The sequence below is a fragment of the Hipposideros armiger genome, unplaced genomic scaffold (genome assembly GCF_001890085.2).
Source record: "Hipposideros armiger isolate ML-2016 unplaced genomic scaffold, ASM189008v1 scaffold_107, whole genome shotgun sequence".
NCBI lineage: Eukaryota > Metazoa > Chordata > Mammalia > Chiroptera > Hipposideridae > Hipposideros > Hipposideros armiger.
Genome location: NW_017731457.1, coordinates 1,394,250 through 1,418,694, shown reverse-complemented (window position 1 = coordinate 1,418,694; position 24,445 = coordinate 1,394,250). Strand labels below are relative to the sequence as shown.

The 24,445-nt window shown below is 54.8% G+C and overlaps 1 protein-coding gene across 2 annotated transcripts in view; it reads left to right on the top strand.

The window, feature by feature from the left end:
- The first annotated feature begins 2,219 nt into the window (after positions 1–2,219).
- ELN (elastin) overlaps positions 2,220–24,445 on the top strand; it is a 31,710-nt gene continuing 9,484 nt past the window's right edge. The window contains exons 1-23 of one of the 2 annotated variants that reach the window (XM_019646934.1): positions 2,220–2,506; positions 8,292–8,411; positions 10,022–10,054; positions 12,144–12,173; positions 13,437–13,469; positions 13,941–14,033; positions 14,302–14,361; positions 14,445–14,513; positions 15,201–15,248; positions 16,151–16,222; positions 16,572–16,601; positions 17,110–17,181; positions 17,819–17,860; positions 18,275–18,334; positions 18,594–18,644; positions 19,974–20,069; positions 20,154–20,207; positions 20,769–20,936; positions 21,968–22,021; positions 22,541–22,684; positions 22,918–22,956; positions 23,335–23,421; positions 24,348–24,404. In XM_019646934.1, coding sequence (XP_019502479.1) covers positions 2,425–2,506; positions 8,292–8,411; positions 10,022–10,054; positions 12,144–12,173; positions 13,437–13,469; positions 13,941–14,033; positions 14,302–14,361; positions 14,445–14,513; positions 15,201–15,248; positions 16,151–16,222; positions 16,572–16,601; positions 17,110–17,181; positions 17,819–17,860; positions 18,275–18,334; positions 18,594–18,644; positions 19,974–20,069; positions 20,154–20,207; positions 20,769–20,936; positions 21,968–22,021; positions 22,541–22,684; positions 22,918–22,956; positions 23,335–23,421; positions 24,348–24,404 — 1,594 coding nt within the window. In that variant the 5' untranslated portion in view covers positions 2,220–2,424. Of the gene's footprint in view, positions 2,507–8,291; positions 8,412–10,021; positions 10,055–12,143; positions 12,174–13,436; positions 13,470–13,940; positions 14,034–14,301; positions 14,362–14,444; positions 14,514–15,200; positions 15,249–16,150; positions 16,223–16,571; positions 16,602–17,109; positions 17,182–17,818; positions 17,861–18,274; positions 18,335–18,593; positions 18,645–19,973; positions 20,070–20,153; positions 20,208–20,768; positions 20,952–21,967; positions 22,022–22,540; positions 22,685–22,917; positions 22,957–23,334; positions 23,422–24,347; positions 24,405–24,445 lie in introns of both variants that reach the window. The other variant, XM_019646933.1, reaches the window with a different exon arrangement.

Genomic DNA, 24,445 nt, shown 5'->3' with positions numbered 1-24,445 from the left:
ATCCCCCCGAAGCAAGCCCTCTCCCGCTGGCTCCAGCCTCTTTCTCTGTCCTGGAATTAATAAAGACTCTGAGCAGACTGCGGTTTGCAAGTCTGAAAGCCGGTTCCTGCCCACGTCATTGCCCTGAGAAGAGTGGGGCCCAGCTCCTCCCAGCACCCTATCCTTCCCCCTTCCCTGGAAGGGGCAGACACACAGATGCACCCCCTGCTGTCCCCTCCCCACCAGCAGGCACATCCCAAGCACTGAGTCTCAGACCTTGACCCTGAGCAGCTCCTACCCCCTCAACAAGGGCTGGCTTGGGCTCATGATCTCCATCAGCTACCCCAAAAGCACCCCCAAATAACGTACCCTAGAAGTAAGAGCTGCACACTTGCTGTGCAAGCACAGCTTCCAGATAATTCTCCTGACATGCCCACCCCTTTGAAACTCCTGGAGCGCCTGCCCCTGAGAGCATGAAGAGGAAGGGATGGTCCAGGGGCTCAAGGTGGCCTGGGAGAGAGCCAAACCTAACAGTTACTCTACACACAGAAGTGGTGCTTGAGAACCAGTGGTGGTAATAGTGGCACTGGTACTAGTGCTAGCACCAGGTGAGTACAGAGCATTTTGGATCTGGCAGGCACAGTACAGAAATATATGACCACATTTTATTTATCTTTGCAATAACCCTCCTAGGCAGGAATATTTATCACCACTTGACAGATGAGGAAGCTGAAGCCCTCTGAAGAAGTGACCCCACTAGAATGTGCTAGAGCCAGAACTGAGTCCTAGGTGAGTCCAGTGCCTGACTTTGGCATCTCTACTCCTGGCCGCCCCTGTTAGCCCTTCAGACCGCCACGGTGCTCCTGGCTAGAGGAGAGGCCATTTAACTCCTTCCCTCAAAGCTGTGGCTGTATCCTCCCCTCATTTTCCATCTGGGTGCAGGGGAAAGCTCTCAGAATGTGGGGCCTCTACTTCTCCCCTCCCAGGCTGTGATGAGGGCAAGTACCAGTTCTCCGCTCCTACTCTCTGGCTCCCAAATGTCTTCCCTTGAGCAGGGAGGTATGACCCTCTCCTCCCCCACCCCACTCCCCTAAAATCCCCAGGGTCCTCATCCTGTCTAGTTAGGCGGGAACAGACAGAGTCCTTCTGGAAATGTTGGTCCCAGCTGTTTCAGCGCAGGGTCGCCCCCTCCTGGCCACTGGAGGAATGTCGGTCCTGGCTGTGCTGGGGCAGGGAGAGAACCAGCAGTCTGGGGACTCCCATGTCTGCTCTAGGTGCAAGCAATGCTCATTCAGCGTTGGCGCAGATGAGGGCCGAGTGATAAAGGAGCGCTGGGCCACCTATCAGTCTTGGTGGGCTCCCCAGCCCTCTGTTATCAGGCTGGACCTGGGCTTTCAGCCTGAACTTTGCCAGACACTGTGGCATGCACAGGCCTGCGTGTGAGATTGACCTTGGTCCATGCAAATGGAACCCCTGTGGTATGTCAGGGTCTCCCACATGTCCCCCAGATGCCCCAGGGAGCAACACCAACGTGATCTTAACTCCAGGCCAGTCCCCTGGTGCAGCCCCTTGGCCTCTGTAGACATGGATCCAGACCTGCCCAACGCCCCCCTCTCAGCTTTAAGCAAGAGGCTGTGACCTTATTCCCTGTAGAATGGAGCTATGTAGAGCGTCAGGGCCCCCCTTCCAGCTCCCAGATGGCCCAGGGGACAACAACAATATGATTTTACCTTCTAGGCCATTCTGTCTGCAGCCCCTCAAACTCTGCGGACTTTGATTGGCCCTGGGCCCCGGGCCCCAGACCTGCCCACCACCCCACTTCCCCAGCTTTGGGCAGGGCTTCTCTCTGGCTAGGTCTGGGGGTGTTGGGGAAGTCTGGAGGGCCAGGGTGGGGGCAGAGGCTCGGGACAGCTGGCCTGTGTCCCCACACTGGGCCCGGGGCCCAGCTAGAGGGGCGGGGTCCTGGCTACTCAGGCCTTGGCTGGGGCTGGATTTTTGGCCGGGCTGCAGGGCCCTCCCTCCTGCTTCCTCTCCCGAGGGCTGTCCTGGCAGAGGCCCCCCTCACACTTTCTGGCGGGAACAGGGCCAGCAGTGAGAGAACAGCCACAGAGGGAAAGCAGGAGAGAGATGGGGAAAACTCTGTGTGTATGTGTGTATGTGTGTGTGTGTGTGTGTCCACGCGCGTGCGTGTGTGTGCGCACGCGCGCGAGTGTGTGTGTTTTAAGGAAAAAAGCACACAGTCCAGTCCAGTCAGACCCAGCCTGGGAGGCTTGTGAGCTGGGCCTTTCGTAATTGCCCCCCTCCCTTTGGCCCCCTCCCCCAGGCCTCCCCCTTCTCTGGCCCTCCCTCTCTCCCTCCCTCCTTCCCTCGCAGCCGAGGAGGCAGCAATTACGCTTTGGGGATAAAACGAGGCGTGGAGAGCAGGCTGGGGCATTTCTCCCCGAGATGGCGGGTCCGACAGCTGCAGCCCTGCGGCCCGGAGTCCTCCTGCTCCTGCTGTCCATCGTCCAGCCCTCACAGCCTGGAGGTAGGCCTCACCCTGTTCCCGGAGCTGCCTGCAGCCCTTGGGCCTCCTGGCCAGGTGTCTGGGCTGATGGATGAGAGAGCACCCTTCACCCCCGGCGTCCTCCAGGGGTTCCCAGGCAGGATCCCCGTAGCCACTGGATCCTTGGAACTGCCCCTCCAGGGAGCCAGCCTGTGCTGAGGTGGAACCTGTCACACAGACATCCCACCATTTGGGATAGTCCCAACAATGTCCAGGCTCTGCTGCCCTGAGAGGGCTGAGGGGCTCCTGCTCTGTGGGGAAGTTGGGAGCATGCTGGAGACAGGCCGGTTCCGCTGGGTCTGCAGGCACTGGCAGTTTGCACACCTGTGGATCCAGCGGTGTGCACACATACCCTGCGGGCAGGGGACCTGGGCTGGAGACCAGCCACAGTGAGCTGTGTGACATCAGCAGGTTCTTTGTCCCCTGGGAAGTCAGAAACCTCCCCTACCCCCACCACTCTGAGGAAAGTCAGGGTTAGTTGATTATGGGGTTGCCAGTTGCAAAGCTGCTGCTGTGATCTGTCCCTGGTGAGAGGGGCTGGGACTTCTGAGCATGTGTGTGTGTATGTGTGTGTGTATGAACGTGCGTGCACATGCATACATGAATGAATGTTTTGCATGCTATTACACAGGTGTGCATGGGTGTGTACGCCCAAATATGTCACCAAATAGTGGAGGTTTCTGGGAGGGGACAAATGTCTGTTCACAGGTTCATCCCTGAACAGGTGTATGTGTGTGTATTTGTGGGTTTTGGGGGGGAAGTTTTAGGGTATGGGAAAGTCCCTCTTAGCACCTACAAAAGTCTGCCAGCCAACAGGCATGTACACATGGGAGATCTGGTGTCCAGGTGTGTCACTGGGTGTGGACTGTCACTGTGCATGTGACCGTGCGTGTGAGTGTGTGTGTAGCATGCAACACAAGGGAGGACAGGGAAACTGGGGAAGGTGTCCCTCTCCTGACAGAGTGAGTGTGTCCCATGGCAGAGGCTGGAGTGAACCTTGGGGCAATCCTGGACCATCTGGGGTATGTCCTTCCACAGGCCCCAAGAGTCCCCCCATGGGCCTGCTACACACCTTGGGGGGCCCTGGGAGTGACCTGCCGGGGGCCCGTGAAGGTGCTCTGGCCATGGGAAGAGAGGTGCAGGCTTACAAGCCATTTGTGGGGTGGCCTGGGTGGGGTCTGATTCCTGTGAGAGCCCTCCTTGTCATGAGAACCAGACCTTCTGTAGAGGTTAGCATGGGGGGGCACAGGGTGGAGCAGGGCCAGGCAGGAGGGCTGGAGCAGGGCACGGGACAGGAGCAGCAGCTGTTTCCGTGAGATTGCCTGCCTGGGCAGGACTGCTGGGAGCAGAGGCTTCCTGCGCAGAGGTCAGCTCCTGGGCTTGGAAAAGGCTGAGGGACGATGAGCACACCATCAGGTGGGGGGAGCGAGGCAACCCAGAGGGCCGGCCACCCCACTGCCTGAGAGCAGCATCTCTGGACCTGCCTGAACCTCCCCACCACAAGGCATGGCCCCTGAACACAAGCCTTTCCAGAGTTTCCACCTAGAGCATGGCAATTAATCCACCCTCACAGGAACCCAGAGAGTTGAGAATTACTATCTTCACTTTATAAATGGGAAACTGAGGCTCAGACAGGCTAAGGCAGCCCCAGAAGGTTAGTACCAGCCAGCTCTTTGCCCTGGACCAAAGGATGGGAGGGTGGGGGCCGGGTCCAGGCAATATTTAGGGAGGCGCAGGCTGAGTCCTCTATGGTGAGCACGCCCTAGGGAAGAATGCACCGTCTCCTTGTCCCCTCAGTGACACCATGAAATGCTCAGCTGGCCTTATTCTTTCTTTGCAAACATATATCTCAGCTCTGTGCCAGGTGGTAAAGTATTTGGGTCCAAATAAGGGGTGTTTGAATTGATGAGGTCCTCTCAGGTTTGTGCCCAGAGCCTACTAAAGCCTTGAGAGGTCGGGGAGTGGGAGGGACTGCAGACACACACTCTCACACACACACGTACCACACTGAGCCACTGCCTGGCTGTCCTGGGGGAGCCCAGCTGCCCCCCACCCCAAGAGAATGCCACCTCCATAGTTCCCCAGCTCCAAAAAGCCATGTTGCCAGTGGAGGCAAAAAAGGGGCTCCCTAGGAAAACCCTGTGATGAAAAGGGTTGTCTAGACCCAGCTAGGATGAGTCAAAAGCAGCTTTGAAGACCAACTGTCCCAGACCACCATGCCATTTAAAAAGGGAGAAGAAGACTAAATTGGGCATAATTCTCTCCCCATCCCCTAGAAACATTATGGGGGGTGTTTGTTTGTTTGTTTGTTTGTTTTTTCTGATTTTGGAACTGAAGATTCCCTGTTTTGGAACAGGGTTTTTCACCCCTGGCTGCATATTGGAGTTACCCAGGGAACTTTAAACAATTCTGATGCTGGGGTCTCACCCAAGAATTTCTGCTTTATTTGGTCTGCGGAGGAACCCAGATATGGAGGTTTTGTCAAAGTTTCCCAGGTGACTCCAGGGCCGAGGACATTTAGTTCAGGGGTTGATCTGGTTTTCTAGGTCAGCTGGGCCAAGGCAGGATGGCAAACGTGCCCAGGGCAGGGAGGGGATGGAGGCACTCCCTGGAGGACAGATTGTTTTTGAAAAGCCCTTGGCAGCCTCTCTCCATGCAAACAACAAACAGCTTCATGTGGTCTTATCTGCTCCCCAGGCCAGCCCTTAGGACTTGGGCTTGGCACAGCCCCCTGCCAAGGCCTGCTGGCCCACCGCTTGCTCCCAAACAGCCTTTTCCCAGATCTTTGAACTTGGAGCCCAGGACCCAGGCAGAAGGCCCTGTGTGTGACTGGGTTCCTCTATGGGTCCCAAACCAGGCTCTTGGCTCCCCTGGCTTTAAAATGGGGAGAGAAATTTCTGCCCTACTTATCTCCTACAGCTGGTGGGAGGCTAAAGCAATGAAACGCCTGCCAAAAATGCATCAAATAAGAGGACTGCGAGAATGTGAATTTTTAAAATGATGTATCTTATTCAGAATTTGCTAACTTTGGCTGATTGACCCTTGTAATTAGTGCACATTCATAAGGTTTCATTTTCCTCTAGCTACTCATGCCATGTTTCGTCTAGTGGTGAGCAGCACGAAGTGATGGAGGGCGCAGACAGGACCAGGGGAGGGGGCGCCCAGAGGAGCTGCAGGAAGGCTTCACAGCAGAAGTGACATTTGAGCTAGACTTTTAAAGGAAGGGGGTGATTTTCCTATCACTGGAAGCATGCAAGCAGGAGCACCAGGGGATGTTCGCAGGCGTTTCAGCCTCGGCCAGAAGACTGTGATGATCCCTGAGAGTCTAGGATCATGATTCTAAGATGCAAGAGACAAGTTCACCCTGTACTTGCCTGCGAAACAAGCCAAACCCATATAAAACAAGACAAGCTTGCTCCAGGACAGCTGCTTTGGGCCAGCTAAGCAGTGAGAACCACAGGCTCAGAAAAGGCAGGAGGGAGAATCTGAGCTCAGTCTGTGTGGAAGGGTAGGGCTTAGAGAGAGGAGAAGACATTTCTGGCAGGAGGAATTGCTTAGACCAAGGGGTAGAGATGACCATTGGAACATGAGAGGAGGCTGCTGCCTTTTTGAAGGCCCTTGACTGGCAACTGCCTTATTATAGTCTCACCTCTTCTGCACTTGAAGAGAGGATGCAGGACAGGGATCCTTTACACCCCCAAACCTTTTCCATATCCTTAGTGCAAAATGGGGGTCAAAATCTATAGCTCCTCAGGCTGTCATGGTTCGGGCACAGAGTTTGGCACACGCTGTTGGGATTTGAGTCATGAGGGTGGAGAGTGGGGAAAGGGGAGAGCTGGGGGGGAGGTGGGCAGTGGGAGAAAGAAAGCAGACGAGGAGCTGGCAGGCCCGGGAAGGGTCTGGCCACAAGTAGGTGTGAAACAGCAGAACCCCAGGAGAGAAAGTGGGGGTTCAGCCAGTCCCAAGGGCTAGACCAGCCTGAAGTGGGAGACCCCTCCACTGGTTGGGGATAGAGAAGAGATCAGACCCAGATCCACAGTCAACATCCTTCCCTTCCCTCCACCTAATTCACCCATCATTTATTAAACACCCATTGTATACCTGGCCCCTAGCCATGTGCTATGCAGCCAAGTAGAGACAAAGAGTCACCATCTTTTTTTTTTTTTTTTGAGCAATTCCTGTGTGCCAGGTCCAGCGCAGGCTAAATCTCTTACTTGAACCCTTTGACAACTCGCAGGAACTTTGCAAGGCAACGGTGATCAACCCCACATTGCTGAAAAAGAAACAGGTTCAGAGGGGTTAAGTGACTTTCCCAAGGTCACACAGTTTGTAAGAAGTAGTAGAGGCAGATGGGTCTGTCCTGAATCCTTTGCTCTCTCCACTCCCCACACTGCTCCTGCAGTCTGCTCTGGAGCTGGAGAGGAGGCCAGAATAGAGAAAGGCCTGGAGTGCACCCGGGAAAGGCACATAAGAGGCAGTGCTCAGAGCTGGAAGCCAGAGCCAGGGACGGCATCAAAGGCTCAAGGCAGGCCATGTGTGCTCTTGGCAGTGGATGACAAGGCCAAAGTACTCATTCCCAGAAGGCCCACCCTCCTGGGGCCACTGCTTTGAGCCCCTGAGCCTCCGGCCAGATTGCTTGCACACTCCAGGCCTGGACTCCAGTTCCCGGGGGGCCACAGGCCCTGGAGGAGGAGGAGTGGCGCCGGGACATTGGCACAGCGTCGCCATGACAGCTCGGCATCCCCTACCCTGCTGGACTGTGGCTGAGGTTGACAGGGCTCTGGGGCTGGCAGGTGCAGCTGTGCAGCATTTCCAGGGCACAGAGGCCAGACGTCTGTCCATGAAGCCTCTGGACACACTGCAGAGCGGCCGACACTGTCTATCAACCCCACCCATGCCCTTTTCAGCAGGGTGGTGCTGAGGCCTGGGCTGGGGCATTGGCAAGGTGGCTTGTCAAGGTTGGGACCATTCTGTGGCAGTAGCATTAGGACCTGGTCTGCACCAGGATCATCTGTTGCCATGACCGTGCTCAGGCTGGGTTTGGGGCTTAGCATCACAGCATTCCCCAGTGAGAGCTTCAGTAGTCCGTGGGGACTGAACTCGTGATCTTGGCTGGGCAGACAGCCCCTGGCCTGGCCAGTGAATTAGCTTTTCCTTAGGAAACTATTCACTTTGCTCATTCATGGTGTCCCCCTCTGGGGCCCGGTGCCTCCTAAGACAGCACTCTGTCAGACAGCCAGAACCCCACCCAACCACTGCTGCCCAGTGGCTGAGGACGCTGACCTCACACCATCCTATCAGTGTGGGAATGGTTGCATTTTTGCTGGCAGCAACCGCATTTCCTTACTGCTCACTCACAGCCTAGACTGCCCTCCTACAACCCTGGTCCCTGCCCATGCCGCTCAGGGCTAGAGAGAGTTGGCTGCACGGCAAAAGGTGCTCAGACCCAGCCTCATGCCCAGCCTTCTCCAGGGAGAGTTTTAATGCAGGTTCCATCTCTCCCCAGCTGCGTGGCCCCAGGCACATCTCTTAACTTCTCTGAGCTGGATTTCACATCTGTTAAAATGAAGATAGTAATCCCTGCCCTTCCCACCTCACAGGGCCATTTTGAGGAGAATGAATGAGAAAATGCTTTGTAAACATAAATTGCTTGGTTGACATAAATTACTTTGTGGACATGCAACATTATAAACATTATCATCATCATTATTGTTACCATGCTTTTATTAGTTCTAACTAATGGAGGAATCTACCCACTTCCTTGTAGGGGTCCCAGGGGCTGTTCCTGGAGTAATTCCTGGAGTAGTTCCTGGAGTAGTTCCCGGAGGAGTTCCTGGGGTTCCTGGAGTAGTTCCCGGAGGAGTTCCCGGAGGAGCCTACTACCCAGGTAATGTACATGAAACTTCCGCACACCCAGGTAAGGCAGACAGTGAGTGCATTTGTGACAGACATACATTTTGACACTGCAGAAGGGGAGAACGTTGGCACACCTACCGCAGAGGACCCACAAGTCACTCCTACTTAAAAAAGCAGTTTATGTGACATTGTTTTACAACTATTGGGAGCATAATCTTCTGAGAGATGAAACACAAAACTTGTGAAGCTATAGGAAAGTGGGTGCCTTTACGCATTCCTGCCATTCACAGTCTTCGAACCATTAACCCCACTCACAGAAATCCATTTCAAGGAAATAATTGAAAAGAAGAGAAAAAGAATGATCTGCAACAAGGTTTATAGGAGTGGTGTTTGCAAAAATGCAAAACAAGAAACCCACCTGACTGGAAGGTGTGATTATGTAAATTCTGACATACTACAAAATTACTGAAAAATATGAATATGTTATCTGTTGTGCAATATGGTGAAATGTTTTTATCAAGTAAAAGCAATATAAAAGCAATGACTATGTGCAGATGGAGACTGGAAGCCCTCTCCAAAAGAAAATGGGCAGAATATTGGGGCAATGGCATAAGGGGGCTATATTTTCTTTTAATTTAGAAAAAAAAAGCAGAAAAAAAATAATGCTTTAAAGTATATTGAAAAATCAGAAGTAATATTTTCTGTACTTAAAAAGCATTTGAGTGTTCAGAACTGACATGGAAATTAGGACAGCTACCAGCACACTCTCAGGCACAAAATGACACAGAGCTTTTGGCCCGATGAGACTGAGGAGGAAACTGAGGCTCACAGAAGTTAAGGCTTGCCTGAGTTCATGTAGCCAGGCAGTGATGGATTTGACCAAGGGTTGATGATGGGTGGCTTTCTGGCAAGGACACTGATCTGACAGGGGCACTGATGTTTCTCTCTCAATCTCCTCTCCTCTCTTTTCCTCTCCTCTCCCCTCCCTTCCCCTTCCCTCTTCTCTCTCTCTCTCTCTCTCTCTCTCTCTCTCTCTCTCTCTCTCACACACACACACACACACACACACACACACACACACACACAGGGACTGGTCTGGGAGGCCTGGGAGGAGGAGGTGATCTCAGAAGCCAAATCTGGTTTCTCATTGATGGGGTTTAGTGTCACTTGAGCCTACGCATGTCCTCAAACCTCAGAACTCCAGAAGGCCAAGGCATCAAGGGCCCCCTTGTTTTATAGATGGCATGTCTGGTGGGGAGAGACTTGTCTGAGAACTGGAACCCACTGACCTCCTGAGCCCCTCCTCCAGGCTTTTCCCCTAGTGGCCCTTGCCTTCTTTCACATTCCTCCACAACATCCTTGCAGTGCTAGCTGAGAGGGTAGCATCACCCTTTTCAGAGGCTGAGAAACTGAGTCTGAGAGAGTATAAGCCACAGATCACGGCTGGAGCTGGGCTTCCTACCAGACATCCAGACGCTAGGCTCCCAACAGCTCCCTGTCCAACAGGGAGGACTGCCCCTGACAGCCCTTTTAGGACTTGAAGAGTAAGACCCCACAATGCCCTTGCTTTGTCCTGGGGGGATAAATAGTAAGACAGGTGGGCTGGGGCTCCTCATTCACTGCCATCTCTTTCCCCTGCAGCACTGGCTCCTGGAGGCAAACCACCCAAACCAGGTAAGACTTGAGGTCTTAGGGCACTGAGAGCAGGCCACGGGGCAGGAGTGGGAAGGGCCAACAGAGCTGTTCACCTAGCAAGGGAGCCCATGAGCAAGAGGGAGGTGGTGGGCAGTGCCAGCCCCCCAGGTATGAGCAGGCTGGAGCCAGGTCCCAGGACTCCAAGGATGGGAGGCTGGAGGCAGCGTGATATCCTATCCTCCCTGTGTGAGGAGTGGCCAGCCTCTACCTTGCAAGTGCCTGTGTGCCCAGCTGCCCTGTCCCCTCTGCACAGGGTCTCAGAAACAGCCCTAGTACTCAGGGCAAAAGTAGGGATTGATGTTTCAGTGACCACCAAGCCTGTGAATGTCACTCTGGGGCTCAGACACAGATGGTGGGTTCCAGGCTCCACCTGAATGATGCCCTGACCCCAGACCAAGCCCTCTCTAACCCTAGGCCAAGACTCTCAATATCCCTAACCTTGATGACAATCTGAGCCTTTATCCTGACACCAGGCCAACCCCTACATTTGACCCCAAGTTGGACCCTGACCCTGGCCCCAGATGAGCACACTTTTTGATCCCAGGCCCCTCCTAGCTGTGTCCAGACCATGGAGTTTTCCAGGAAGGAGATGTGGCTAGATCTGTCCTGGCCTTGCCAGATTTGCCGCCAGAGTCCACTACTAGCTCCAAAGAACATACCCCACCCAAGAAAGAGGGAGGGTGTGTCCCTCCATGAAGCAGGTAGAGGAAATGGCATCTCTGTCCAGATTTATGACCCCGTCGGCGTGAGATGCTCCGCATGTGGCCTTGGCACCCCCACCCTGCTCCGTGTCTCCCTGGCTCTGAAGCCCAAGGCACTAGGACAGTTTGGATGTCCAACAGCTCTTACGAAATCCCACTGTTTGATGATCCAAGTGCAGATGAGTCTGCAAGACCCAGATTTCCCTTCCCTGAAAGCCCATCTGGGTTGTGAAACTCCAGGGCTGGGGCCAGACCAGAGAGAGGAAGGCGGGCAGACAGCTTGGGAAGGGGGTTCCTGGGGCCTGGGGCTCCTACAAGACCGGAGCCCTTGGAATTCACTGCTTACCTTGCCAGACCTGCACCTGCCTTCTTGGAAGGGTGAGCGACCTTCACAGGGTCTTTAATGGTGGAAAGAATGCAGGGAAGAACTAGATAAGCCAAGCTGTGGAAGTAGGACCATGCTTAGCTGAGAAGACTCAAATCGTGGAGGTTGTAACTACAAAGCTAGAGCAGGGATTGGCTGATCCCATTGGCAGCAGGGGGCACATGGCAGGTTGTGATTAAACGTGGGAAGGAAGACTGAGAAAGCAGCAATCATGGATGGTTGCTAAAGTGAAGCTTTTGTTAATGAACGATTTAATTTAGACTTCCACAAGAATTTCCAGCTCAGGGTGAAGGAGTAGACCAAAAGAAAAGTCAGGGCATCTCCTTCTGATGAAAAGGGCTGGATCCCACGACCTGCCTGAGGTCATCTTTCAGCCTCAGGATTCTGGGCTACAAAGGCCTGTACAGAGCCACAGACTTCCCCCTCCCCCCAGGCAGCTCCCCACATCCGGGCCATGGGGATGTCGGGGCCTGCCCAGGCAAGATGGCGTGGGGCACAGGCAGTGTGTGTCGTGCTTAGGAACAATTAATCCCTTGGCGAGTAGAGGGTGGGTGGCCTGGCAGCTGCTCCATGTGGGCCTCGGCAGGATGGCCCTGCCTGGACTCTCAGTAGGGGACCAGGCAGCTGGAAGCCAGCAACACCCACACCCCCAGCACCAGCTGGAAGCCAGCTGCCCACGCAAGAGGACAGGAAGGAGCAAGGCACACACGCTGGGCACCCTGGCATATAGCACACACTAGGTGCTTTCTGCTCATGCTCTCGCTGGTCCTGGGAAGGTCAGAGACACAATGGCCATTTTGTAGGTAGAAAAACTGAGTCTCAGAGAGGTGAAGTGACTTGCTCCTGTATGCAAAGAGTCAGCAGGGACAGCAGAACTTGAATGCAGAGCTCTCTGATCCCAGGAAGAGAGAGGGTTGGGCTGACCAGCCCCCTGGGCTCCCAGCTATGGTCAGCATCTCACCCCATCTCTCCTCCTTTCCAGGGGCTGGACTTCTTGGGGCATTTGGGCCAGGTGAGTTCACAGGGAGGTCAGCAAGAGGGGTGGGTCTGGTCATGCTGGAGGGCAGCTTGGGACCAGACAGCTAGGGGGGAGTGTGGAAAAAGGGCAGATGTCGCAGAGGGGTTGCCTGCCCCCCTCCCAGCCTCTTCTTACTTCCTGTTCGGCCCCCCATCTTCTCTGCTGTGGTCAGGAAAGGTTCTAACATGTCCCCTGCCCTGTTGAAGCTCAGGCCTGGCTTGAGGGAAGCCTCTGACAGAGCTGGGGCAGGGCAGGGCCTGTAGTGCCGGGAAGTGACCCCGGCACGCCCTGGGCGGGGCCTGACCCACATCATGTCTGCCAAGAAGGGAGACTGGCCAGAGTTAGAGACCCATCTTATATAGAGGCTGGCTGAGTTGTAGACAGGGCCAACTCATACAAGTAGGAAATCAGTAAGGGGCAGGGAGATCACACCCAGTGAAAGCCAGGTGGGCTCTCCAGGGCTCAGCAGTCCTCCCCAGCGAGGACTGCCCTGGGCTCAGGACTCTAGCAGCCAGGACTGGCTCTTGCAGGAGAGATTCTCACATAATTGGAAACAAACCCGGCACGCTTGTGAACTCCAACCTGATTGCCCATCAGTCCTGGCCAAAGCCATGGAATGTCTCCTGGAGGGGGAGAAGGAGCGATTGGGCCCAGATGTGGGAAGGAGAGAGCCAGAGAGACCCATTTGACTTCTTATAAACATTTTAGCATCCGTTTGTAAGTGAGGAGGCTCCTGGATTGCAGGCAGGCTAGATGGTCAGATGGACAGATGGTGGGGGACAGAAGGGTCTCCAGATACAGGGGAGGGGGAATGGGCTGAGTCAGGAGACACCTGCAAGGAAGCAGAAGAGAGGCCTGGCATGCCAGCAGGGCAAGACCTGGCTTGAGTGACGTCTTGCTGGCAGCCCCTACTCAGCTCCAGCCCTCACAGAAAGCCCTGCTGGGTCCCCCATTATCTGGCAGAACTTTTAGGAAAAGCAAGGCCTGACCCCGGCATGTTCTGGGGAGTCAGTGCAATCACATCGACATGGCACATAGCAGCTGGTCACTAAATGGCGGCTGCCATTTTATCAGGATCAGTCCCTGTGTACCAAAGTCTTGAGTCCAGCTTAGGGGCCTAAGTGGCTGCACAGTGACCACAGCACTACCTGGTTCCTGCCCGCCCTGCATGAGACCCTTCCTACCCAGGGCCCACGAATGATGCCCACACACCAGTCTCTCCTCTCCTCACCTGACTGTGTCTCCTTCTCCCTGCAGGTGCTGGAGGGCTCGCAGGAGGCCTTGGCGCAGGTTAATATTGACAATATTGATACCCAAGCAAAATGCCCATATGGGAACCAGGGCCTCTTCCTGATGTGGAAGGCAGTAAGAGTACAGGGATATGGGCCAGGCCTGTCCTGGGCACTGGTGTGGATGTGATGCTGAGACCACCTGCCCCAAGAAGCTGTCCAGGACACAAGGGAGTCACCACTGGGTACTGGGCACTGTTATAACATAGTGCTGAGAACTAGATGGAAGAGGTTGCAGGGGCCAGTGGAGCCCAGAGGAGTTGCATAACTCAGCAGGGCTTCAGGAAGGCTTCCTGGAGGAGGGGGATTTAGAAGTTTGACCTTAAAAGATCCCTGTAAGTTTGTCTGGCACATATTGCTAACACCAAACCTGGTCTTGGGAAAAGTGGCTGCTGCTTGGCGTGGAAGTCCTACAGACTTCCTGGGTGGGGCTGAGTGGACTCAGGACCTTGTCCTGTCTTCCCCTCCGCAGGGCTCGGGGCCTTTCCTGCAGGCACCTTCCCGGGTGCTGCAGTGCCTGGTGGAGTGGCTGGCGCTGCTGCAGCCTATAAAGCTGCCAAGGCTGGTGAGTGTGACTCTTTGGAACATGCCATAAGACCCTCTGGCTTCCATGGGCTATCCACTTGGCAAACAACGTTTCATGGGAGGCAGGTTGGTGGGATCCTCATCTCCAATATACTGTGGCTCGGGAGGTAACCCTCTTGGCCCAAGTCTCCAAGTGAGGTGGTTCAGGACCAGACCTCAACGCTGGGCCCTCCAAGTGCACCCAGGGCCTTCCTGCCTCCTTCTGCTCTTTGCATGACTCCTCACCTCTCCTACTCCTGGCTCTGTAGGTGCTGGGCTTGGCGGTGTCGGTGGCATCGCTGGTGCTGGTGGCTTAGGAGTGTCTACAGGTATGGTGGTTACCCCTGAGTTGCTCAACGGAAGGCTGCAATCCTGGGTGACACCCACTCTGATGCAACCCCTTCCATGCCAGGTGCGGTGGTACCTCAGCCTGGAGCGGGAGTTGGAGTTGGAGCTGGAGTGAAGCCTGGGAAAGTGCCAGGTTAGTATGGAATCCCTAGGGCTGCACAGTGCAGTCAAGGAGGGGCTGAGGCCCCCACCACTGGGCAGAAAGGGCAGGACCTGGCTACAGTGGAGCAGGGAAGACAGCCAGGCCCAAAGCGTGGTGCTGAGTTCGAAAAGGGGGAGACAGGCCCCAGCCTACCTTCCAGGCCCTTCTTCCAGGCCCTTCAAGCAGGAAAAAACCTCAGAGACAGGCTCTGTGGCAGGCATTCAGTGACAGAGGGGGATACTGAGGTTCAGAAAGGAGAGTCAGTGCAGAGGACCCTTGGTGGTCACAGCAGAGCCAGCATGGCCCGAGGTGCACTGACTCCCCATCTGGTGTTCATTCCTCTGCACCAAGCCCTTAAGGAAGTGACTTCAGGTTAAACAAAAGCCTGTCTGAGTCCACACAGCAGGGACGGAACATCTGGAAGCTGTTAGCCCAGAGGTGGGCTGGGCCGGCCATGTAAACAGGCTCCAGGAGACAAGATAAATCCATGCACAGAAGGGTTTGCAGATGACTTCCGAAACTCGTGGGAAGAGGGCTGTGGCCACCCCAACATGTGTCCTGGTCGGTCGGGCACTGGGGTGGCTGGTTTATGAGCCCTGTAGCTGTGGAGGGAAAGGCCAGGGAGGGGCTCCTGGGGGCTAGGCTGCTACTTACGACGACTCCTTTTTTTGGCCACAGGTGTGGGGCTACCAGGTGTATACCCAGGTGGAGTGCTCCCAGGTACAGGTAAGGACACGGAAGAGAAGGGGACCCCATAGCAAGGAGAGCAGACCCTGGCTCCTCCCCTCCCTGAGGCCCTGTGTCCTTCAACGTCAAAGCTCAGGCTAAAGGACACAAGGCCCCTGTCACCTTTCTCCATGAAGGCCACCCCCCCCCCCCACCAGGCCCAAACCCAGATCATCATCACAGCCTGGGGTGGGCCCCAAAGGACACACCAAGTCCCCGGTGTGGCCAACTGTTTCTCAAAAGCCATGAGTCACCAGGGAGCCCGCCCAGAGCATCCGCCCTGCAGGAGACCCTCAGAGCTGCCCTCTCTCCGTCCTCCCTCCACCAGGCCCTGGCCACCCCACCCAACACGTGACCTCCCGAATTCCCCCAAAAGCCCAGACTCGGGTTGCTCTGTGCAATTTGCTGACAGTGTCCCTCCCCCTGTCCCTCCAGCCGTGATGGCCCAGCCCCAAGGGAAACAGGAGAGGTGGGAGTGACAGACACTGGCACGTGCAGAGTCCCTGGCCACAGCAGATGGCTGTGTGTGTTCAGTTGTGAGAAAGCATATCAACCGAGGGCCTGAAAGGGCATGGGCTTCCCACGTCACACTGGGTTTTACTGTCTGCCTTCTCTGCTGAGGGTGGGCAGGGCGGCTGGACATTCATTCCAGCTTAGAGACAAGGCCAACTGAGGCAGAAGCTCATGTGGTGAGGAAATGGGATTAAAACTCAGAGCTTCGGAGTCAGACAGGGAAGCAAAGTCATACCAAACAGCTCCTACCCCACATGAGCTGTGTCCGTGGATGACTGTCAATGCAAAGGAGATCAACTGTGTGACCTGAGGTGGGGTGTGGGTGCCAGGCTGGGCCTGCAAGGCCTGTCTTCTGGCCCTCACTGCCAGTCCTTACTTTGCCCCTTCAGGAGCTCGGTTACCAGGTGTGGGGGTGCTCCCTGGGGTTCCCACTGGAACAGGAGTCAAGCCCAAGGTCCCAGGTATGTGGCTGGGGAACCATGGTGGGAATCTGCACCCAACTTCAGGCCCCTCTGGCCTGGAGTTGGGGGTGGGAGTGGGGGTGGGGTTGGGGACCCTGGGCTCAGGGCCCTCTGGGTGGGCATCCCTTATTGGTGGGCCCCAGCCCTGGTATAACTGCCTGAGATGACCAGCACACCTCTCAGAAATCCCTGAGCACGTGTGAGGGCAACATGAGCTGGGAGGTCTGGGCAAAACTGGCCACTGCTCTGGCCAGCCAAACCCTCAGTGCTGCCTGGTGCCAGCCACTGGTGCCTCAGTGCCCTATGCCCATGGTGGCAGGGCTGCAGTGATGGCCCCTTGTCATTACAGGTGGAGGCGGAGCTTTTGCTGGAATCCCAGGTAAGGCAAGCCTGGGACCCTGCCATGGGTGGGCAGGCCAGCAGGGTAGCCAGCTAGGCCAGGGCAAGAGCCCTGGAAGGGGCTGGGCATTCAGACTCCCATCGGGCCTGTCCAGTTTCCCACATGCCTACTGCTCCTGGCTTTGGACTGGCTCCAGCACAAAGTGGCATCAATCACAGCCCTACTTTCCCAGCCCCATCCCTTATGTGTAGTAGACCACATGCGCCCAGAAAACCTACCAGTCTATGCAAATGCTGCAAGGACTGCAGACCCAACTGTGACTCAAGCTCTAAGAGGGAGAGAAACCTGCAAAGAGGGAGTGGCCCAGTGCTGGGAGGGCTCAGTTGACTGGTGACAGCAAAACAAGAAGGTCCCCCAGGCAGGATGTTAATAGATGCAGTGGAGGCTCGTTCTACCTGAGCAGAAAGTGGAGAGTGAGGTTGGGAGCTTAGCAGGAGCTGCTGGCTTAAGTTGCTAGGACCTGATTTTGCTCTCTTTGTTCCCATAGGAGTTGGACCCTTTGGGGGTCAGCAGCCTGGAGTTCCTTTGGGGTACCCTATCAAGGCACCCAAGTTGCCAGGTAAGTCAGAAGGAGGATGCAAAAGACACCACTCGCTGGGTCTCACTGCTGAGAAGCCAGCTTGTTGGGGGTACTTGTTTGGCCACGAGTGTCTCTGGTGGTGGTGGTGGGGTTTATCAGGAAACCTGGGTATTGACCCCCACTTCTAGTTGCCAGCAAAGGAAAGCATGGGGAAGCCACCCTCAGGTGTTGGCCTCACTCACATGCACACACATGCACACACAGGCACATGCATGCACAGGCACAGAGATCCACAGCCCTGATTGGAACAATTGGTACTGATGGTAAGAAACACCGTTCATTGGGAAACCACTGTTCGTTGGAAAGACGAGATGTTTCCTGTTGGAGAGGGGAGTGAGGAAGATACTCAGACTCCAGGGCCCTGGCAGGGCCTCTATTGGTAGGGGGATGGGTGCCCCATCAGGCCCTGGGGCAGGAGTGCCCTCTCTCTCTTCCACCCAGAGCCTCTGCTCTCCTGAGAGCCTGTGTGAGTCACTCATGACCGTTGGGCAGATGTGGGGGGTGTCTCAGGCCTCCGTACTTGTGTGAATAGGTCTGTCCACCCAGGTAGTGAGAGCCCAGAAAGGCATGGGGCTGCCATGGGGCAGTACCTCAGCCTACTCTACCCTCTCCTCAGGTGGCTACGGACTGCCCTACAGCACTGGGAAACTGCCCTACGGTGAGTAAGGCCCTCCTAGATTGGTCAGCCTCCGGCTTTTTCCAGACATAGCGTGCTGGCAAGGGAGCTGCAGCCCCAGACCTGGGCTAGGAAAGCATCTAGCCGGGGATGGGGTGGAATCTCGGAAAGGAATTCCCTAAGGAAGGAATCTGGAACTTGGATTCAGACAGCTTGGTTATCAATCCTGGTCCTCACGCTTATCACCAGGCATTGGGAAAACCAGCTTCTTCTCTGAGCCTCGGCGTCCTAGTGTGTCAAATGGAAGAAATCACCCCCACATGTTTGAATTGGTTTTAACTCTGGCTAGGGATGACAGGGTAGAGACTCTGGGCAGCCCATGCCCTGAAGGACAGGGCAGGGGGACAGCCACGGTGAGATCTACATAGATGCCCACTGAGCCTCTCTGTTTCACAGGCTATGGGCCTGGAGGAGTGGCTGGTGCCGGGGCCAAGGCTGGGTACCCAACGGGGACAGGTAAGGAAAGCCTCACCCTACTGTATCACCCACGTTCCAGAGCCCTAGGGCTGGCTAGGTTCTCTCCACCCTGCATTCAAGCCCCAGTCTGAGCCTGGAGAAGGATCCTGGGTGGGGCAACTCTATCAGCCTCTGCTGGCTATGAAGCCCCCCACCCATACCCACGTGTGAATAGGGTGGTTCTCTTGGGGCTGGAAGAAGAGGGCTCTGGAGATGCAGGGGCACAGTTTTTAATCTCTTCACTTTCCCCTGCCCCCAGGGGTTGGCCCCCAGGCTGCAGCAGCAGCAGCAGCTAAAGCAGCAAAGTATGGTGAGTACCTCTGGAGCCCCTACCTGTTAGCTTCCAGCCCCGCAACCTTTCCATCCCTGTTATTATTGAGAGCCTGCTTCACAAATAATTCACCAAAGCAGCCCTTCCCCACCTACCCCCATTTATCCAACTTATTCAATACCACCCATTCCTCCAACCATCCATCCATCATCACTTCATTCACTCCTCCATTCTTCCATTCATTCATTCTTCCCTCCATCCATCCATCCATCCACCTATCCATCCATCCACCCACCATCCACTCACTCATCTAAATGTCCATCCCTCCCTCCCTCCATCCATCCATCCATTTCAGAGACCAGGGACAGATAAGAGCTCTGTTGGAGACGATAGGCACTGAGGTGATTGTCAAGAAGAGGGAGATATTATTTCTACCTGGGGAAGAAAATCAGGAAGACTTCTCAGAGAAAATGACATTTGATTCAGGCCTTAGAAGATAGATGGAGTTTGCCATGTGGTTAAAACAGGGAAGAGCCCAGGCAGAGGGAATAGATACTTTGATGGTTAGAATGATCATTTTAGATGGAACCTATATAAACATTTAAACAATTTAATAGTTTAGTATCAATTTAGTGTGTACTATAAAAAAATTTAACTAGCTCCTCAAGCCCATAATTCCTTGGCTAGCAGACATGGCATGCCCTTCCCTGTGCCCATTTGGTGATCAGAGTTGGCATCTGTCCCTTTGCCCCAGGTAGTCCCAGTTCAGAGTCATCACTGGGGCTGAAGTCCTTGCCTTCATCCTCAGTGATGGGGAACACTTCCTGCAGCCATGGTGGGACAGAAGACATCTGCCCACCAGCCAAGGGGGCAAGAATGTGGAGGGAAGCACTGAGCTGGAGGCCTACCCCAAGGAGGCCCCATAGGCCCTCCCTCCAGACCCCCAAGGGTGGAATGTGGGAGCAGGACAGCGGGGCGGCAAGGGGCTGCCAGAGCCAGGCAGCCAGGCACTTGGATTACAAACTTGGCGGAGTCTTCGGAACACAGGGAGAGGAAGCCTTGAACATTCCTACAGGGGCCCCTCTGGCCCGGGGAGCGGCCGCTTGTGGTTTCTCAGTATGTGGCAGTGATTAGAATGGGATTTGTCTGAAAACATACAAGTCCCTTAATGAGCGTGTTGAAATGGACACTTTAGGGGTGAGTCAAGGAACAATGGGGTGGGGGCCTTCTCAGGGAGGCGCAGCCAGAGACGCCTGGGCCTCGTTCCCGGAGATTGTGCTAGTTAAAATGCCAGCATCCAAGTGACCTTCCTTCCTGGCCTCAGGAGGAGCCCTGGGAGCCACATCTGCACTGTCTCCAACCCTGCAGGTGCTGGAGGACCTGGAGTTCTCCCTGGTGTTGGTGTTGGAGGTGCTGGCATTCCTGGTGGGGCCGGTGCAATTCCTGGGATCGGAGGCATTGCAGGTAGTGTCTGTTCCAGCAGTGGGTGGGGGTGCCCTCGAGGGGGCCACCAGGGAAGGACCTCACCCTCTGTTGCTGTCTCTCCAGGGGTTGGGACTCCAGCTGCTGCTGCAAAGGCGGCTGCTAAGGCAGCTAAATATGGTGAGTGACCCCAGAGGAGGCAGGTCCAGGGCCTCAGCCTGCCCTCAGACCCCTGGGGCCTGCACAGACCTCGGTGTGGCCTTGGAGACCCCAGTCCTCTAAGGCTAGATGCACCTTGCCTTTGTCCATCTGCGGCAGCCTCCCTTCCACTTTCCCAAACATGCCTTGTGCATGTCTCCTTGCCTTTGACCATTCTGGCCACTCTGTCTGGTCATCTCTGTTGTTCTCCAGTGATTGGCCTAGCAGTGGCTCCCACTCTACTCCCAGGGCCAACTTACAGCTGCTGCGCCAACTACCTGAGTGCCCAGTGGAAAGCTCTGACTTTGCTTTAGACGTAGACCATGTTCTTCCCACCCATAAACCCAAACTCTTAGAGCTCCATGCTCCCTCAGCCCTTCTGATCTCTCGGATGAGTTGAACCCATTCAGAGGCAATGCCAGACCCCCTGGGATCCTGTACTCAGGATCTGCCACTCCCACATCTCCCCAGAGCCATGCCCTAGGAGTCCCTCTGAGGTTCCCACAGGATCCAGGCCAGGAGAACAATCCTTTCCTTCCATAGGAGCTGCTGGAGGCTTGGTGCCTGGTGCCCCAGGAGTTGGAGTCCCTGGTGTTGGAGTTCCAGGTGTTGGAGTCCCTGGTGTTGGGATCCCAGGCGTTGGGGTCCCTGGTATTGGAGTCCCAGGTGTTGGAGTCCCTGGTGTTGGAATCCCAGGTGTTGGGGTCCCAGGTGTTGGGGTTCCAGGTGAGCTGGTGTGTGTAGGTGTAAAAGAAAAATATTGAAACTCTTACCAAGACTTTTAGATTCTCCCTAATACCTAACTCATCAATTCTCTTCTTCCATGCTACTGGCTATGACTCATTTTCTCTCCCTTGGGCTATAACAACCTCCTAACTAGTTACTGTCAGCATTATCTTCTCCAATTCATATTTTGGCTGTCAATGTGCTCCTGGGGGAAGAAACTGTATCTTTTTTATCTCTGTGTTACCAACCCTTAGCTGAATAGATGTTCAGTTAATGATGGACAGATGAGTGGGTGGGTGGATGGATGGATGGATGGATGGATGGATGAATGGATAGATGATAGATGGATAAATAGATGGACAACTGGATATGTGGGTAATGGCCATGTGGATGAGTAGAGAAGTTGATTGGTAAGAGGATGAACAGATATAAGGATGGATGGATATATGGATGAATAAATACATGGGTAAATGGTGGATAGAGAGATGAATGGGTGGATGGAAAGACAGATAGAAAGGCAGGTGAAGGACTAAATAAGTGGTTAGAATGATGGATGGATGGATGGATGGATGGATGGATGGATGGATGGATGGATGGATGGATAAGCACATGATTGGATGAGCAGATGAATAGATAATAGATAGGTGGGCAGAAGACAAATGAAAAATGGATGATTGGATAGATAGTTAGATGAATGGGTAGATGAGTGGATAAACGGATGGACAGATGGGTTCACAGATAGAGAGAGAAGAAAGTGGTTGAGTGGGTGATTAGAAGTCTAAGGATAGACAGACAAATGGGCAAACATATGGGTAGGTAAGTGGGATGATGAATGGGTGGTTAAGCAGACAGATGAACAAATGGAGGTGTGAATGGGTGAATGGATGAATAGACCTCCATTGGATTGACTTAATAGAAACAAGATGGACTGAACAGATGAGTGGACAGGGGGATATATATTGAGCATCTCTCCTCCATTCTTTGCTGATTATTTGTGTCCCCCTTGGCCTCTACAGGGGCTGTGTCACCAGCTGCAGCTGCTAAAGCAGCTGCCAAAGCAGCCAAATATGGTGAGTGTGCTGACAGCTCTGCCCCACCTTGTTCTGGCCAGAGAAGGGGAGTGACTTGCCCCAGGTTACACAGCAAGTCACTCTCTTAGCTGGAACTTGGGTCTGTTGGATCCCAAGATGATGTCTCCCCTAGCTGTCTCCTACCATGAGGCCATGGGTGCATCCCAGTATGGTATTCCCAGTGGGGATAGTGTTCCTGCCCCTCCCTGCCCCAGCCAGGGTCCTCTCAGGGTAGCCCAAGTCTGGCTGGGGAAATGGGACCTGCCCATAGTCTCCATATAACAATCAAAGGGGCCCTACCCCAATCAGAGAAGAGGGGGGTTAGGGGAGCACTGGAGGAGGGAGTCAGCAAAGGCTTCCTGGAGGAGGCTGGTGGGGGTCCAGGCATTCTATGGTTTCCTGTTCTTCAAGGATCAGACTTGAGGGAGGCTTGCACCCTCTTTCCAGTCCACCAGCATCACCCAGGGCCCTCCCAGCTCCTCTGAGATGCTTTTCCACCTGATTCTCCTCCCTCTGCAGGGGCCGGAGCCGGAGTGGGAGTTGGAGGCATTCCCACTTATGGGGTTGGTGCTGGGGGCTTTCCTGGCTACGGTGGTCTTGTGCCTGGAGTCGGAGGTATCCCTGGAGCCGTCCCTGGAGCCATCCCTGGAGCTGGCATTTCCCGTAAGCCCTCATTCCAACTAGGGGAACCAGGAGAAGGCATGGGAGCTTCTGTTCTGTAGCGATCTAGGAGGAGTGGGGGAGTGTCAACTGGGCTTCACTGTGCTCAGGGAGGAGTTGGGGGAGAGTGCAGGGAGAGCCTGCAATGTCTTTTGGGGACAGGAGAGCAGTCAGCACATCCCCACTGAGATCCAGCAAGGTTTCTGAAGGTCTCTTCATTTCTTGTTTCCTCATAGCTGCAGCTCAGGCAGCAGCTGCCAAGGCAGCCAAGTATGGTAAGTACTCCTGCCCTCTACCTGCCCCATGCCCAGAGCAGTGCTCTCCCCTCCTCCCCACTCCAGCCCTACTCTGCCCTAGGGCCCAAACTCTAAGCTCAGAGCAATTCTCCAGCATGAGGACAGAGCAAGCTCACACTCAGGCCTCCAGGGCTGAAATGCTCCCTGGCCCATCTTCCAAAGCCACATTGAAGTTTTCCGCCCTTTTCAATTGCCCACCATTAGGATTATTGGCCCTTGGTTATCATCACCCTACCCCAAACCAGCGAGTCAAAGGTGCCCATGCAGCCATTCTGTTCCCTACCCCATCTCCACCCTCTGCTCCCTCAAGAAGAGGGCACTTCGAGGGGCAGAGCTGGGTGCTCTTTACTTCTCTAGGTGCTGGAGGAGCAGGAGCCCTAGGAGGGCTGCTGCCGGGTGCCGGAGGCTTAGTACCAGGTGTGCCGGGCACTGGAGGGGTGCCAGGTGAGCTATCCCCAACCCAGAGACGGGTTTGGTGTGTGTCATGGAAGGGGCCCTGGAGCTGACCCAGGCCAAGTGCACCCTTTTACAGATGGCAAAACAGCCCAGAGATGGGGAGGAGGGAAAGCAATGTCCTGTAGTTTGGAAAAGAGATCCTTAATGGGATTCCAGTTTGCTGAACTAACCTGGCAAGTCCCTCCCTCAAGGACACTCAGCGTATCAGCTGCCTGGGCAGTGGAGCTCTGCTCTGCCAGGGCTGGGTGGCCTCATTTACTCCAGGGGCCTTTCTGGTCCTGATGAGGTGGGAGGGCCTGTTTCACCCTTTGGTTCCCCTGGACTCTTTCTCCTCCACCAGTCAGAGGCAAGAAGGTTAAGAGTTACAATGAAATTAAAGTACAATCGTCCTTGATTGTATTTCTCTTCTCTTCTGCCTTCCTTATTCTTTCTGGGAGAAAAATACCCCTTTTGACTTTCCCCAAGAAATGAGCTGTTGCCTCTAATAGTTTTGGATAAAGGCACAATTAGGATTTTTTTAAATTAACATCACCTTTAGAAGAAAGCTCTACAAGTCTTTTAGAAGCTTGGAGAGAATCTAGGCCTCTGCCAATCACAGCTTTGGGCTCCTCCCTGACCATAGCCTTAGCCAGTCTGTCGCAGTCTCAGGACTGCTTCTATCGGAGGGGATGTGCCCTGGACGGCTAGTAGGCCATCCTCAGAGCTGTCCTGGAATCCAGGCAGCCTGCCTCGGGCTGGGCTCTGCACGCTTCCCTCTGTCTCCAAGGTGAGGAGGTAGCAAGGAGAGGGTCTTCTGGGAGAGGGGACAGTTCCTTAGAGGTGGAGTCTGGGAGGTCTTTCTATAGTGGGAGGTGGAGGAGAGCGAGGAGAGGTGCAGAGGACCCCTCCCTGATCCCCACTCTTCACCTCTCCAGGAGCAGGTACTCCAGCAGCTGCAGCCGCTGCGGCAGCGGCCAAAGCTGCCCAATTTGGTAAGTGTCCCCACCCAATTCTGCTCCCAAGGCTCATCCTA